General features: G+C 42.4%; 2 protein-coding genes across 2 annotated transcripts in view; both read right to left on the bottom strand.

Annotated features, from left to right (window-relative positions):
- appl1 (adaptor protein, phosphotyrosine interaction, PH domain and leucine zipper containing 1) overlaps nt 1–2301 on the bottom strand; it is a 22201-nt gene extending 19900 nt beyond the window's left edge. The window contains exons 1-2 of the mRNA XM_031301396.2: nt 2089–2301; nt 137–235 (exon numbers count right to left, since the gene is read on the bottom strand). Of these exons, the coding sequence (XP_031157256.1) occupies nt 137–235; nt 2089–2142 (153 nt within the window). The 5' untranslated portion in view covers nt 2143–2301. The remainder of the gene's footprint in view (nt 1–136; nt 236–2088) is intronic.
- Nucleotides 2302–3797: 1496 nt separating this feature from the next.
- On the bottom strand, nt 3798–15282 carry LOC116051150 (kelch-like protein 10). The gene is made up of 5 exons (XM_031301400.2): nt 15022–15282; nt 11645–12134; nt 8464–9078; nt 6385–6534; nt 3798–4220 (listed from the first exon to the last, which is right to left on the bottom strand). Exons 1-5 carry the CDS (start codon nt 15216–15218, stop codon nt 3822–3824), a joined length of 1851 nt encoding a protein of 616 aa, XP_031157260.1. The 5' UTR covers nt 15219–15282; the 3' UTR covers nt 3798–3821.
- Between the last annotated feature and the right edge of the window lie 2414 nt (nt 15283–17696).

Below are 17696 nucleotides of genomic sequence, written 5' to 3'. Positions count from 1 at the left end.
TGCAAGAGAAAACAGGACAGACACAGCTGGAGACACTTTCCAATCAGCAGCCACTTATTAACGTCCCCGTGTGTTCTGTCTACACCTGCAAAGCCAGCAGCACTACACCTGTGAATCATGAAGTGCATGAGTGTACCTGTGCATCATAAATCCTCTGCATGGCCTGATAGAGCTGTGCACAGTAGTTGGACATCGCTGCAGTGTCTTCCTCAAACACTCCCAGCAGGGAGCGGGTCTACGTACAAAACACAAAGTAAAGCAGATGAAAATGAAGCCAGGGTTAATCATATGACCGCTCCATAAAACCTCTGCACGTCATGGCCCCAAATCATCCTTTGTGTAACTGCCAAAAACCGAACCCATACCTATCTATGTAAATCTACACCCTTTACCCGTCCACACAGTACAATATTGTTTTTAAGGTGTGTCTCAACTGCACTTTTTGTCTCTGGCTTGCCAGCAATCTCATCGGTCATTGTAAGAAAGTGTGGCTGGGTAGTTGGTCTAAGAGGCCAGTATCACAAAGAGAGATCAGTTTTGGTACAGTGTTTCCAGTGTTTTCCTCTATTTTAATCATTTACATTATTGTAAGTGATTAAAACAAGAAATTCCCATGTTCAAAAAGGAGTAGGAAGAAGTTAAAAAAAAATCAACTTGTCTGGTCCTACCCCCTTTTTCTATTTTTATCATTTAGTTAAAGGCATACTATGCAACTTTTCCAGCTTCGGTCGCGAGCTGTAGTTCCGATGAGTCAACCTGTAGGGGGACCGAAGCTGGAAAAGTTGCATAGTATGCCTTTAAATACAAAACAATTTGATGCGTCACTTATTTATACATGTTTACATACACGAACACCGTGTATCTACCTACCTACACTCACATAAACACATGCATACATATAGACACACATGCATACACATAGACACACATGCAGACACAGACACACATGCATACACACAGACACAGATGCATACACATAGACACACATGCATATAGACACACATGCATACACATAGACACACATGCATACACATAGACACACATGCATATAGACACACATGCATACATATAGACACACATGCATACATACATATAGACACACATGCATACATATAGACACACATACATATAGACACATGCACATACATATAGACACACATGCATACACATAGACACACATGCAGACACAGACACACATGCATACATATAGACATAGATGCATACATACACACATTCAGTGTAGCCTAAGAGAGACAGACTAGAAGTGAACTTGCTTCCTGATTACTGATTACAGAAGCACTAAATGAAAACATCTGAACAATATCTAGCCCCATATCTACAGATGGAACCGTTCAGGTGTGTCAAGCTGCAGCTTTCTGCCCTGTGTGTGACTCTCTCGTCTAAGGTAGACTCTACTGCTGCTTGGCCATATGATTAGCAGTTATCAATAAGCTGTAGAGGTGCCAGTTCACCTCCTGGGCACTGCCAAGGTGCTCTTGAGCAAGGCACCGAACCCCCAACAGCTCGGGGCGCCTTTCCATGTTCAGCTCCCTCACTCTGACATCTCTCCATTAGTGCATGGAGAGGTACTGAGCATGTGCAGCTCCCACTCTGACATCTCTCCATTAGTGTAGGTGAGTATATACTGAGCATGTGTGTGTAATTCAGGCCTGTGTGTAATGTGTGTAATAATAACAGAGTGGTGAAAACATTGTAATTTCTCCTTGCGGGATTAATAAAGTACACATTAAGGCAGCTAGTGAAGAGGCTAAGGAAGTAGCCGGCTAACTAAGTCACCTAACTAGGTAATTTCTGTGTAAAGCGATCCTTGACATGTTGACGGAACCTCCCATCAGCTGATCGGTATAGCAGTCACAGTCTGATGTCGATGCACAGCTGATGTATCCGGTTTAAACAGACCGTTTACAGCATTGATTAGCTAAGCTAGTGGTTAGCATGCTGCTTGAACCTGGGATATCTTCGCTGGTTGTTGGCAAACACTGAGAGCCTACAAAGACAGTTAGCCTAGCCGTACAAGTGGCTAAGGTTAGCATGCTAGCTGAAGCCTCCAGAGAAGACAGTCGTTACCTGCGGACTGTCCTCCAGCGTCTCCTCTATCGGTAGCTTCTCTATCCCGGGCATGGCTGCGGCTGGCGGGTGGTAATCGGTGCGAATAGACGGACAAAACGGACAACAAATCGATCCTGACAACTCCCACTCAAGATGTCTTGGCTAAACGAATTCACAACACCCTAAAACAGCTCCTCCTAGCTCCGCAGGTCCCGCCCTCCAAATCGATCTTGATTGGATAGGAAGAAAATCCACGAATTTGATTGGTTTCTTTTTTAAAGGGGAAACGGCGCCATTTGGGCTCTTGCGAGGATCGCCCTTGCGATGGATTCGAGTACAACTCGGAGCCATAATGGCGGTCGGTGTGCTTAGTTTCATAGTCAGTATATAAACTGGACCAGCAGGTCCCGTGTCTCTGGACGGAGACCAGTGAAGTCTCTTTCCCGGTGATGGCTGAGCGTTACTGAGCAGCCTCCAACTGAGCTTGAAGACGTAGATGTGACGTGAGCAACCTGTCTGAAAGTACACACGGCGATACACTGAGAGCAGATTACGTTTAACCATGTATCCAGTTAATTTAAATAGCTCACATTACTGTATAGTGTCAACAGTTAACTTCATTCAATATTTTATGTGGCTTTTTCTTTTGCAGGGTGCAAATGTTCCACCAAAACAAGTTTAATCCCGAGAATATATACATATGGAGGAATGACATGCAGCAAAGGGCCGGGGTCGGAGTCAAACCCCGCACAGAGGACTAAACCTCTATATACAGTGCTCAGCATAAATGAGTACACCCATGCTAAATTTGAATAAAAAGAGGAATAAAAAAATCATCTTTTGGAAATTGATCTTAATGCCTTAATTAAAAAAAATAGGAAAAATCCAATCTTTAAGGACACCAATTTTCTTTGTGAATGAATAATGTATCGTAACTAAATAAATGTTCTTCCGTACACCCCTATGTTAAATTCCCATAGAGGCAGGCAGACTTTTATTTTGAAAGGCCAGTTATTTCGTGGATCCAGGATAATATGCATCCTGATAAAGTTCCCTTGGTCCCCACATCATCACATACCCTTCACCATACCCCCACATCATCACATACCCTTCACCATACCTAGAGATTGGCATGGGGTACTTTAAACTCTTCAGATGTAAAGTTATTCTCTGTCAAAGTGACGTCAGAATGAATGGCAGTCAATGGGATGCTAACGGGAGCTGATGGCTTGGTAGCATCAGAATGGCACCATAGGAGGTTTGGGGTCCAAGGAGAAGCTGACCCCCTTGCTTAGTTTGCGTGAGATATTAGAGATTATTTATAGCTTGTATTCATTAATACATTTGGAAACATTAGGCTACTGGCATCTTATATTATAAAATACATTTTTGGAACATTTTTTATATTTTCAGAGTTCATCATCAACCCCACTCCCATCTATTTCTTTAAAAATGTAACACTGACACTGTTTATTTATCTAGCTAAATCTGTAATTAACAAATATACAAGTAGGCCTATGTAAATTAATTGTGCATATTTCTGTCAATATGTGCAAAAATAATTGCAGAAGTGCAACTCCAAATTATTTAACATATAGCAGTGACCTGTTAACTACTCATACTGATTTAGAAAACTGTATACGTAATATAAATAGGCCTATAGGTAAAAGTACATATATAAAACATATATATTCATATAACATATGAAAATTACACTTCTTCTTTTAAAAGGGAGAATCATTTTATTTATTCTAAAATGCCACGATAGATGACGTGTCTGGACTGAGCTGAGAGTCAGTGGCTCCTTCAGCAGCTTCCTCCCTGTTGGGGAGCATCAGGGAACCACGAGGGAACAAGTTCTCCACTAATTCGGGGAGTCCATGCAGTACACAGCAGCTCAGGCCGCTGAGGGGCATCCCGATGTCAGAGGCACTGAGCCACACGCCTGCCTCCTCGTCGTAGTACTCCACATCCAGCATAGTGTCGGAGCTGTTGCATCCTCCAACTACAAAGAGCCGGTCGTCCAGCACCACGCTGCCGAAGTAGCTGCGGGGTTTGTGCATGGACGGTACGGGGGTCCACCTGTTGGTCAGAGGGTTGTAGGCCTCAACACTACGCAGGTGGGAGTTCCCGCTAATGGTGCCACCAACCTAGGAGAGAATTTATTTCTTATTTTATTGATTTATTTGATAGGGACCATGCATATTTATGAACATTGTTGTATAAAAACACCATGTAAATATGCCAGAATTAGTTAAAATAACTACTTTTCATCTGCAGTCCCTGGGCAGGTGACATAAGACTAACAGAGACAACCAGCAGTCATACAGCGCTCATTCACTAGACATTAAAAGGTACACATAGTGGTGACATTGACAAGACGTTATTCATCCACCTCTATACTGCATTCGAGAAAGGGGGAGATGTGAGTGTTTTAGTAGATTAAAGGACAATTACAGTGCAAAATGAACCTAGGGGTTATAGCGCATGATTACAGAGTCGACCGTTCTCTGGGACGTTTTCATGCTAATCGAATGTGTCTTTGCTTGAAACAAGCTAGCGCGGATCGCTGATTAGCTGCTAACGCTAGCTTTCGGGGCAGAGGGTAAAGTAAATATAAATCTCTATTTCTACACCACTAACAAGGCTCAGAATATCACCACGCTTCCACGGTAGCATCATGAGGGTCCTACATGTAAACAGAAGCATTGAGAACTTTGTAAGTGTACAGACAGTTTATTAAAAAGTTAGATTATAAAGACAGTCCCTCCAGAAAAACGTGATCATGTGATCTCATAATTCAATGCATAATCAGCCAAAGTCTGCATATTTATGCGGGGGGGTCGCATTTTTTCAAATACGCCGCACTTTCGCCGCCTAAATTGCAGATTTCCGCGCAAAATATGCGGGGCTTGCCTGATTTCATAATCCCCGCATTTTCGTTGCAAAAAAAGTCACATATATCTTAGCAGAAAGTTGAAAAATGTTGCGTTTACTTCACACAAGAGCAGCCGTTTTCCCCTGTTGCCATGGGAACGTTATGAAGTGACGTAATTACGCAACGTGAACATCATCGAAAAGCTGCAAACCCCGCGATGAAACCGCAATTTTTGCAAGTTCCCGCAATTTCATCGCATAAAATTGCATAAATATCCCGCATATTCCATCATTTTTTAAGAAAACGTGCTGCATAATCAAGGATTTTTGCCCCAAACAATCACAAAAAAACTCCACATTTTTCTGGAAGGACTGAGTAGAGCAGAGTGCCAGCGCTGTTTTCTCCTGCTGTATTTTTTCTTTCTACATTTTTGCCTTGGATACTATTTGTCCGTAAGTATTGTATATATTACTAAAAAATGTTAAAGTAATTGTACTTGGCATATCTTTGGTTTATTTGAGTTTTCTAATGTCAAACCACTAAATTGATAGTTAGCATGGCTATTAGTTATGCCTCAGCATTTTCTGTTGATATAAGTTTGCACTATATTTTGGGTATCTGTATTAGTTTCATGTTATTTCTGTTTGTCTTTTGCTCTTTGTTACAGTTTTACAACTGTCGAGCTTTGAAGAAGCAACTCATTGCAAGGATTTTTCTGGAAGGACTGTTATTAAAAAGATAGATTAGAAAGACTGTCCCGTTCACGTATACAGGCAGGCGCCATCTTGGGAAAACAGTCATGACCAGTCAAATGACGAACGCCGTGCAACCAGTAACCAGTAACATGGCTCAAACTAGGGATGTCCAGATCCGATCACGTGATCGGAAATCGGGCCCGATCACGTGGTTTTCAGACTCGATCGGAATCGGACGTTACCTCCCGATCAGGACTGAGATATATATGTATATGTATTCTCATTATTTTTTAACACATCTATAGTTATGCGGTGGCCCAGAGTTAGACCCTTTTGACTCCACACAGAAACAGCAACGCGTGCGGCATGACATCACTTTGTTGCAGAGACGCTATTGGTTAAATGCCGGCAAAGTAGAACACGGAAGCAGCTTGAAGCGGTAAGCGCGAGTATGTCTGCGGTCTGGAGGGATTATAAAGTTGAATTATTATAGAAGTATCGGATCGGGACTCGGTATCGGTAGATACTCAAAATCAAATGACTCGGACTCGAGGGCAAAAAAAACCTGATCGGGACATCCCTAGCTCAAACATGGCGTTCGTCGTCCGACTGGTAATGACAAGATGGCCGTAGGATATCATAGGAACCCATTCATGAGAACGCATTGCCCGCTGACACTCCAGTCACCACTAACATGGTATAACCTAACCTCTGAACTACATATAAATGCCACACACTTACTGCATAGATGCGGTCTCTGTAGGCAGCGACCCCTAGGCCACTTCGGCTGCTCCTCATGTGGGCGATCATGGTCCACTGGTTGGTGTCTGGGTCGTAGCATTCAGCTGAGGAGATGCTGCGATGCCCATTAAAACCCCCACAAATGTAGACCTACAGACAGGTTTGGGGCAGTTACATTTAACAGTGCTGTGGACGAAGTACACACGGCGATACACTGAGAGCAGATTACGTTTAACCATGTATCCAGTTAATTTAAATAGCTCACGTTACTGTATAGTGTCAACAGTTAACTTCATTCAATATTTTATGTGGCTTTTTCTTTTGCAGGGTGCAAATGTTCCACCAAAACAAGTTTAATCCCGAGAATATATACATATGGAGGAATGACATGCAGCAAAGGGCCGGGGTCAGAGTCAAACCCCGCACAGAGGACTAAACCTCTATATACAGTGCTCAGCATAAATTAGGACACCCATGCTAAATTTGACTAAAAAGAGGAATAAAAAAATCATCTTTTGGAAATTGATCTTAATGCCTTAATTAAAAAAAACAGGAAAATCCAATCTTTAAGGACACCAATTTTCTTTGTGAATGAATAATGTATCGTAAATAAATAAATGTTCTTCCTTAAAATACAGGGGGCATAAGTCAGTACACCCCTATGTTAAATTCCCATAGAGGCAGGCAGACTTTTATTTTGAAAGGCCAGTTATTTCATGGATCCAGGATACTATGCATCCTGATAAAGTTCCCTTGGCCCCCACATCATCACATACCCTTCACCATACCCCCACATCATCACATACCCTTCACCATACCCCCACATCATCACATACCCTTCACCATACCCCACATCATCACATACCCTTCACCATACCTAGAGATTGTCATGGGGTACTTTCCATAAAATCATCTCTCAATGCAAATCAAACCAGCTATTAGGCTAACTGAAATAAAACCATGTCAATCTCTAGGTATGGTGAAGGGTATGTGATGATGTGGGGTATGGTGAAGGGTATGTGATGATGTGGGGTATGGTGAAGGGTATGTGATGATGTGGGGGTATGGTGAAGGGTATGTGATGATGTGGGGTATGGTGAAGGGTATGTGATGATGTGGGGTATGGTGAAGGGTATGTGATGATGTGGGGGTATGGTGAAGGGTATGTGATGATGTGGGGTATGGTGAAGGGTATGTGATGATGTGGGGGTATGGTGAAGGGTATGTGATGATGTGGGGGTATGGTGAAGGGTATGTGATGATGTGGGGGTATGGTGAAGGGTATGTGATGATGTGGGGTATGGTGAAGGGTATGTGATGATGGGGGGTATGGTGAAGGGTATGTGATGATGTGGGGGTATGGTGAAGGGTATGTGATGATGTGGAGACCAAGGGAACTTTATCAGGATGCATAGTATCCTGGATCCATGAAATAACTGGCCTTTCAAAATAAAAGTCTGCCTGCCTCTATGGGAATTTAACATAGGGGTGTACTGACTTATGCCCCCTGTATTTTAAGGAAGAACATTTATTTATTTACGATATATTATTAATTTACAAAGAAGAAAATTGGTGTCATTAAAGATTGGATTTTTCCTATTTTTTTAATTAAGGCATTACGTTCAATTTCCAAAAGATGATTTTTTTATTCCTCTTTTTAGTCAAATTTAGCATGGGTGTCCTAATTTATGCTGTGCACTGTATGTGCGCCTGCTCTACCAACTGAGCTATCTGGGCGCACAATCCCAAGAATATTTAGCAGAGCCACCGTCGTTGCGTCCAGAGCTTAGCGCGACCCAAGACGATTGTGATTGGTTTAAAGAAATGCAAACAACCCAGAGCTTTTTTCTCCTATCCCAGTATGTATATGTGGTGTAGCCAGACCTTACTCCACAGCAGAGTAAGGTCAAAACAAACACAAAATAACCTCTCTCTCCAACATGAAGAAATTAGCTAACATGGACATGATGTCAGACTGAATAATGAAGTTACAACAACATGGAAGTTCAGTCTAATTATCAGGATAAAGTGATCTCTCTTTCAGTTACTGCTTGTTTCAGTCATCTCTGCTTCACCCACCTTGCCATTTAGAGTTGTGGCACTGGCCCCACACCTCTTTGCACGCATGGGAGCCACCATGGTCCAGCGGTCAGTCTCAGGCTTGTAGCACTCAACAGTGTTATAGTAAGCTACTCCATCAAAGCCTCCACAGGCATAAATGCACCCATTCTGCACAACGACGCTGACATAGCAGCGGCAGAAGTTCATAGGGGCCACCTGGTGCCATGTGCAAGAGACGAGGTCAAACTTTTGCACGGTATTGAAGTAAGTATCATCGATTCTGCAACCACCGATTAAGTACACAAAGCTGTTGAGGAAAGCAGCACCGTGGTAAGTGCGATAAATCTCGCCAGCGCTCACAGTGACCCAGCAGTCAGCTCTGGCATCGTATGCCTGGAAACTGGTCGCAGTAAGACTGTCGTCTGTGCCTCCGGTGACCAATAAGATGGTAGAGGGCAGGCGTGGGCGGCCCAGCAGGTTACTGTAAACAGATTTTGGGGATCCATTCCTAAAATCCATAAATTCCATCACTGCATCGTTGATGATGGGTATGCATTCAATGCTTTCCTTTACCACAGCGTTGTCCATCACGCTGTTTTGGAGGTAATTAATGGTCATCAAGCCCAACCGCACCTGGACACATATAAAATGACAGTCGTTACAAAGAGCTGCAAAGATTAATCAATTTAAAGGAACACGCCGACTTATTGGGACTTTAGCTTATTCCCCGTATCCCCCAGAGTTAGATAAGTCCATACATACCCTTCTCATCTCCGTGCGTGCTGTAACACTGTCTGACGCTCCACCGGTAGCTTAGCCTAGCACAGAACATGCAGGTGAATGGTTCCAGTAATCCTACTGCTCCCAATAAGTGACAAAAGTGACAAAATAACGCCAACATGTTCCTATTTACATGTTGTGGTTTGTAGAGTCACAGCGTGTACAAATAACAAGATCACATGACACACAGCCATCTTCTAACCGTAAACAAACCGGGAACTATATTCTCAGACAGGTTTGCTGCAAAGCAAATCATTCCACCCAAGTACTATATTCTTCCGCCTAAGAATATAGTTCCCAGTTAGTTTACGGTTAGAAGATGGCTGTGTGTCATGTGACCTTGTTATTTGTACACGCTGTGACTCTACAAATCACAACATGGAAATAGGAACATGTTGGTGTTATTTTGTCACTTATTGGGAGCAGTAGGATTACTGGAACCATTCACCTGCATGTTCTGTGCTAGGCTAAGCTAATGCTGGAGCCGTCAGACAGCGTTACAGCACGCACGGAGATGAGAAGGGTATGTATGGACTTGTCTAACTCTGGGGGTTACGGTGAATAAGTTAAATTCCCAATAAGTCGGCGTGTTCCTTTAATAATCGTCAGCTGTCAAATTATTGTCAACTATTTCAATAATCAATTAATTAAGCGGTTTGAGTCATTTTTTATGAAAAAAACAGTAAAGTTTCTCAGATTCCAGCTTAATAATGAAGCTGAAATATGAATATTTTCCAGTCTCTTCTCTCCTCTGTAACTGAATATCTTTGAGTTGTGGACAAAACAAGACATTTGAGGACGTTATTTTGGGAAATACTGATCTACATTTTTTTGCCATTTTCTGACATTTTATAGACCAAACACCTGATCGATTAATCGACAGACTAATAATCTATGAAAATAATCATTAGTTGCAGCCCTATTAGAAACAGTCCAATTAGATCTAATATCAGTCTTATATCTGTTGAATTAAACCGGTCTCAACTAGCCTAGAAATCTAGACCACCCTAGAGGCAGCAAATGTAATCTGAGCCAGGGTCGTCTAGCAACTCTCTGTTGGCTTGTGAGCTGGAAAAACCAAACTCTGGTCGGGCCAATCACATCGTGTATAGAGTGGGTGGGCGGGGCTTATGGCTGCTGCTGCTGGTGAACAGCGGTCTTTGGAGTCGGCTTTGGCCGCGACTCTGGAAGACTTGGAGTTCAGCTTTTCTTTGAGAAAAGAACAAAGAACGGCTCTGAAGTCATTCTTAAAAAAGGAAGATGTGTTCAGAGTTTAAAGTTTAATCTATCAACTAGCTCTGCTCTGATTGGTTGGAGAGCTATCCTATTGGTGCAGAGGGAATTTGAATGACAACCGTTAATCCCGCCCCTCGGATTGAGCCCAGCCAATGGTGAGTTCCCAGACCCAACATCTGGATGTGGGTCAGACCCAGACCCAACATCTGGATGTGGGTCAGACCCAGACCCAGACCAACATCTGGATGTGGGTCAGACCCAAACCCAGACCAACATCTGGATGTGGGTCAGACCCAGTCTTGTATAAAGTACTCAAAAGCAATACTTGCGTAAAAGTACAAGTATCTTCCCAGAAAATGACTTTGGTAGAAGTTAAAGTCTCCTTTTAGAATATTACTTGAGTAAAAGTCTTAAAGTATCTGATATTTACTGTACTTAAGTATTCATAGCAATTTTCTGATATTAAATGTACTTAAGTAGAAGTAAAAGTAAAAGTTAAAAAAAACTTTGATTATGAACTTTATGGCCAAAGGTGTGTAACGTTATCTTCATCACCACTGTTGTCGGGGTGATCATCATCTGTTACCATGGCGGCAGAGCCTGCAGCAGGTGCTTCCATGACACTACGTTAAAATTCGCAGTACAAAAATCATCACCGACTGCAAAATTACCTAAATATACATAAACAGGTGGCTTATATGTTATACAAGTATAGCAAAATGACTAATGTTCAACTTACATTTGTAATGCTCTGTGGGTCGTACATTATCTTGGCAATTTAGGAGCAATGATTCGCCAAACTTCCTTTTTTCCAGTGTAATAAATTTCTTCTGATTATATTTTGTAGTAACGAGTAACTAAGATGCTCAGGGGAGATGTAGTGGAGTAAAAGTATACATTTTATTTAGGAAATGTAATGGAGTAAAAGTAAAAGTTTCCAGAAATATAAATAACAAAGTAAAGTACAGATACGTGAAAATTCTACTTAAGTACAGTAGTGAAGTATTTGTACTTCGTTACATTACAACACTGGTCAGACCCAGACCCAACATCTGGATGTGGGTCAGGCTTGTCAGGCTAGGTCTCAACCTTTTTTTTGGCTCCCCCCTTTTAGCCCCTAGACGCACAACCCCCATTCAAAATTAGCAGTCAGCGTGATTAGTTTAGTTAGTTGTTTAGTTACCTTGGGCAGCAGCTCAGAGATGAGACCTTGTCTTTGGTCTGGCAGGTGGTTAATCCAGCGGAGGACGGCCTCAAACACTGTGTTTTCTCGTTTCACATTGAGGTGATCGCTCTCGATGATAGCTGCCAGCTGCTGCACGGAGAGCTCCAGGAGCTCCTGTGAGACACAAGCTATCTCCTCAAAGCGGTGCAGGATGAAACGAAAGACCTTGTGGCTCAGCTCAGGGAAGTGGTAGAAGTCCACCAGCCTCCAGATGCCAATGCAGTTCCTCAGGCAAAGCTGGTCCTCCAGGAAGAAGCAGCAGGTCTGGACAATCCCCGAGACCAAGAACTGGTCTGCAGCTGCCAAAACCTCCACCACATTATCCTTTGTCAGGGGAACAAAGTGGGTGTAGGCATAATTGATGATGAGGTGCATCATCTGGGGCGACACCCCAGGGATAGTGTACCTCTGCTTCTTTGAAGTCGCCCAGGCGCCAGTGAAGAGAGTGCTGTGGGGTCAGGATTTAGACAACATCAGGGTTTTAGAAAGTCAGCCGTACGTATCTTTTGGACCAAACTGTCGCAGGAAATCAAGCCCAACAAGCCCAGATTTTTCTGTTCCTCAAAGCTGGCGTAAAATGTATCTGGAACTGTTGTTATAGCAACAATAAATCCAAACCTCAGTGCATGCTTGATCACAGCTAAGTCATGACAAAGCGTTTAAACCAACAGCAAGATGTTGATGATCATACAATTATATAGAATATTTTATCCATGTTGAAGCTGAATCGGGACAAATTTTTCTGAATCTACTGCTCCAAAAAACACACCTGCTCTGTCACAAACAGTGGGTTGACATGAATGATAGCAATTCATTAAACAATTACATTTAACTGTATCTGTCAATGCACAGTACTGTAAGTATTGAGCCAATGAAATGCAGTTTAGCATTTAACTAGAAGTGCAAAAAGCAGTGCATAAACAGAGTAATATATAGAATAAACAGTAATGTATAGAATGAACGGGGTCCAAACCCCCTGGCACAAGTCGCCCCCAGCGGACCACAGATGCGACGCAAGTAGGACCTGCATTCCCAAGGACAGGAGCTGAAGATCTTTGCCCAAACCGACGGGACCCGACGAGACCCGACGGGACCCGATGGGTTCGGTCGTGTTCGGTCTTAATTTCTATCATTTTACACAGGCTCGGGCCGGGCTCAGGCTTGCGCTCCAGGTTGCGTGGAGCGGCGCATTTTTTCAAATTCGCCACACTTTCGCTGCATAAATTGCCGATTTCCACGCAATATATGCGGGGCTTGCATGATTTCATAATCCCCGCATTTTCGTTGCAAAAAAGTCACACATATCTTAGCAGAAAGTTGAAAAATGTTGCGTTTACTTCACACAAGAGCAGCCGTTTTCCCCTGTTGCCATGGGAACGTTATGAAGTGACGTAATTACACAACATGAACATCATCGAAAAGCGCAATGAAGCCATGATGAAACCGCAGTTTTGCAATTTTATGCGATTTCATCGCATAAAATTGCATAAATATCCCGCATATTCCATCACATTTTTTAAGAAAAGGTGCCGTATAATCAAGGATTTTTGCCCACAACAATCACAAAAAAACACTATCTTTCTATGATTTTACTTGGGCTCGGGCTCAGGCTTGCGCTCCAGGTTGCGTGGTAAACAAGCGGTCAGGTGATGCGTCTCCATTAGCGTGTTAATGATGCTGAGGAGGAGAAACGGAGGCTGGCCTCTGGAGGACTTATTTCATTTCTTTGTTCCAACTTCCAAGTGGCCGATAGCCTCCGTTAGTCATGAGTAAATTATGTTAAAAAATGTATAAAACTCATTCTTAATGAAAGGCAAAAGAGCTGTGTGCGTGTGCACATTTGAATTATGTCGGTGTTAGTCCTCCGGACAGCGGCAGTCTCGTCTCTTTTTTCTTTCTCTCCCTTTTTCGCCGAGTGGCGTGCGTGTGCCCGCTCGCGGTGTGAAGCATGTGTCCGCGCTATTCTCCGACATGCACTCTGATCACCGCTGATAGACGGTACAGTCTGGCTGTAAACGGGTTCGGGCTTTTAAAAAGCTGTCAATCAAAATGTACTTGTACTTACAGCTCTAATGCATGTTGCAGGACGACAGAAGAGTAGTTTGGAAAATAAATGTAGCATATTCCAAGATTTTTGAAACAAAAGTGCCATCTAGCGCTTCCTCAAAATCTTTAGAAACAGCGCCACCTAGTGGCCGATAGTCTCTATATTTTGCACAAAGCCTCAGCGGACCATTGAGAACTTCTGAGTCAAGTTTCGTGTTAATCGGAGTAACTATTGCCAAGATACGCTACACTTCCTGTTTTGACTGCCATCTAAAAGGAAGTTGTTCCTCTATCACTTGCACAATTTTTGGAATATCAAAATTCTTTTTATAACTTTTATCATGAGGGTCCTACAGATTATACATGCAAAATGTCATGCAGATCAGACTTACAGCCTAGAAGGAGATTGCAAAAGTAGGTTTTGCATATATCGCGAATATGCAAGTGGCCGATTGATGACAAATTTAACACAACCTTAGTGGAGCATAGGAAACTTAGCCTAGAAATCTAGACCACCCTAGCGGCAGCAAATGTAATCTGCAGCCAGGGTCGTCTAGCAACTCTCCATTGGCTTACGAGCTGGAAAAACCAAACTCTGGTCAGGCCAATCAAATCGTGTAAAAAAGGAAGATGTGTTCAGAGTTTCAGAGTTTAAAGTTTAATCTATCAGCTAGCGTTGCTCTGATTGGTTGTAGAGCTATCCTATTGGTGCAGAGGGAATTAGAAAGACAACCGTTTATCCCGCCCCTTGGATTGAGCCCAGCCAATGGGGAGTTCCCAGACCCAACATCTGGATGTGGGTCAGACCCAGACCGCTGGCTGGTCAGGCTATAAGCTTACATCACATTTTGTGTTCATTGGAATTAAGTGGTGAATAAACATTGAGGGATAGACATCAATACGTCAGGAACAGTATTTAACATTTAAATTTAAGTCGTGTTTATGTTGATTTTCAGATGCAGTTCCCACATTGTAATTGTTTTAAAAGTTTGTATCTGTTTACTGGCTTGTTTAAAGAGTTTGATCTCATTAGTGCATGTAGAGGTACTGAGCATGTGCAGCCCCCCCACTCTGACATCTCTCCATTAGTGCATGTAGAGGTACTGAGCATGTGCAGCCCCCCCACTCTGAGATCTCTCCATTAGTGCATGTAGAGGTACTGAGCATGTGTGGGCAATTCAGGCCTGTGTGTAATGCGTGTAATACCAACAGAGTGAAAACATTGTAATTTCCCCTTGCGGGATTGATAAAGTATTAAAGTAAAGTAAAGTAATAATTATTATACTCACCGAAAGTATGAGCTGCAGCTACAGAGGATGATCTTGTGGGCATCGAACTCGACGTCAGCCACCTTGATCACCACATCACACAGTTTTCCCTCCCGGCGGAGTTCAGTTAAGACTGAAGATGCCATTTCACGCATCTTTTTCTCCACTTCACTCCTATGAACATTCAATTTGGCCGAAGCTTCTCCTTGTTCACCCATTTTTTTCAATATATTTTCACTCAATAAGTCCTGAGAAAGTTTTTGGGATGTTTGGTTTTCATCAGACAGTCACGGCCAAATTCTTCTTCTAGAATGTTTCATTATGACATCACAGAATCTGGAGCTGAAGGAACCGTTACAGTACAGCTCATTTGCATAAAAATTAAAAGACAACTTAAAAGACATTTGTTTCTCAAATGGGGGTCCGTGTACCCCTAGGGGTACTTTGGAGTGCTGCAGGGGGTACATACGATTTCTTTAAATAAGTTTTAAAAATATCAGTCATGCATAATTCCCTGAAAAATAATACTATAATTATAAATTAATTAAGTCATGGATTTTAAACATTTGAAGTAGCATTTAAGTGTTTTTCAGTTACAAAGTTGTTGTTTAGTCAATCAGACAGTGGTGTAATGTTTGTGTGTATTTCTACCAAAAAATGCTTTGCACTGGTTAGGGGGTACTTGGCTCACAGGGGGTACATTATTGAAAAAAGTTTGAGAACCACTGCTGTAGCCTATACTTATCAATGTATATTATATAAAAAGTAGGTTGATCCTAACTAGTAAAGTAAAAAAACGTACAAAATATGTGTGCATCATCAACAGATTTGTGTAGAAAGATGCACCCAGTGAGCAAAATATGAACTTAAATAGGTAGGCCTATATAAGGTTTTTCCAGGGCTAAACAAAAAGGGTTGTCCGATGGCCTGCAGAGATCTGAGGAGCAGTTAACCACAGTCCTCATAAATCGACCAGAACTTTAAAGGTCCCATGGCATGAAAATGTCACTTTCTGAGGTTTTTTAACATTAATATGAGTTCCCCCAGCCTGCCTATGGTCCCCCAGTGGCTAGAAATGGTGATAGGTGTAAACCGAGCCCTGGGTATCCTGCTCTGCCTTTGAGAAAATGAAAGCTCAGATGGACCAATCAGGAATCTTCCCTTTATGACGTCATAAGGGGAAAGGTTACCTCCCCTTTCTCTGCTTTGCCCGCCCAGAGAATTTGACCCGCCCATGAGAGAGAGAGAGAGACATCATGGCTTGCAAACAAGCAAAGTGGCAGTTGGTCAAGACCACACCTCCACCTTGCCCCCCCCCCTCCTCAACAGCATTTAAAGCTACAGACACAGAAATGGCACATCCTAAGGAAAGATCATTATGGGACTGGCTCTAGTGGCTGTAATTCTGGACCAAGGCTGAATTTCAGGAAAGAGACTTCAGATACAGTATTAGGGGACCACTAAGGTCTATATAAAGAGACTTCAGATACAGTATTAGGGAACCACTAAGGTCTATATAAAGAGACTTCAGATACAGTATTAGGGGACCACTAAGGTCTATATAAAGAGACTTCAGATACAGTATTAGGGGACCACTAAGGTCTATATAAAGAGACTTCAGATACAGTATTAGGGGACCACTAAGGTCTATATAAAGAGACTTCAGATACAGTATTAGGGGACCACTAAGGTCTATATAAAAGAGACTTCAGATACAGTATTAGGGGACCACTAAGGTCTATATAAAGAGACTTCAGATACAGTATTAGGGGACCACTAAGGTCTATATAAAAGCATCCAAAAACGTTTAAACTGCCAACACAAAGAAAGCGGAAGGTAACGGACATCCGGCTGAAATGAGGGACATCCGGAGGAATTTCCGGCTGCACCTGAACAATCCCGGAAATGAAATGGCGTTGATATATAGACTAGGCAATGCGAGACTATAATAGCCGAATCTTGTATTATATTATTGATTGTTGGTGTTATTGGGTAAAGAGGACTTTGAGTGAGGCACCCCACTTACATTCTTTTACTTACTTTATTTGGATTTTGTGCATATAACAAAACATTTTGTTTATAAAATCATAGTCCAGTTAGGTCATAAACTATTCCCACTGCCATTAATCATCCATTTCTTCCATTCTAACCCTAACCCATTGATGAATGAAAACTTACACATTGGTTTATTTTACTGTAACACCATAGCATCATGTTGGCTGTTAGTAAATGTTCAGTTAAATGTCTATGTCTCCGTGCAGGAAAAGAAAGCACAGTTAGAGAAGAGTTAGGGAAGTGGTCTTACGAACTTTTGCCACAAGAGGGTGTGTGGTGCTGTCAGGAGTGCTGTTTCTGTCAATGTTATCCAGGGCCCAGTTTTTCAAGTCCAGTGGGATTTAGGATCACGGATTGGATCAAATCTTGGAAATGGGTTTTTCAAAGCAAAAGAGGGATTCTGAACTGAGGCTGTGTTTAGACGGAAACGATCTGAAGAGAAAACGCAAAAGTGCCGTTGCGTTCTCACTTTTTATTCCGCGTTTAGACAAGAGTTTTCGAGGGGAGATCTGCATGCATATGGTGACGCAAAAGTGTGTGAAATTCAATGTAGTATGCACGGCAAGCGGCTAGGTGGCACTGCTACACAACACCACCAAGGCTGCACGTCTACGTAGAACCAAAGCCCGTCTACGGAAAGC

Source organism: Sander lucioperca, chromosome 6 (assembly GCF_008315115.2).
Source record: "Sander lucioperca isolate FBNREF2018 chromosome 6, SLUC_FBN_1.2, whole genome shotgun sequence".
In the NCBI taxonomy this organism is placed as follows: Eukaryota; Metazoa; Chordata; class Actinopteri; order Perciformes; family Percidae; genus Sander; species Sander lucioperca.
Note: the sequence above shows the minus strand (reverse complement) of the source record. Positions and strands in the feature narration are given on the sequence as shown.

Coding starts and splice junctions, on each gene's coding strand:
- LOC116051150 (XM_031301400.2), bottom strand. CDS start 15,218: ATGGGTGAACAAGGAGAAGCTTCGGCCAAATTGAATGTTCATAGGAGT. Junction 12,135..15,021: donor AGCTGCAGCTCATACTTTCG/GTGAGTATAATA, acceptor CTGACCCCACAG/CACTCTCTTCACTGGCGCCT. Junction 9,079..11,644: donor TCTCTGAGCTGCTGCCCAAG/GTAACTAAACAA, acceptor ATATGTGTCCAG/GTGCGGTTGGGCTTGATGAC.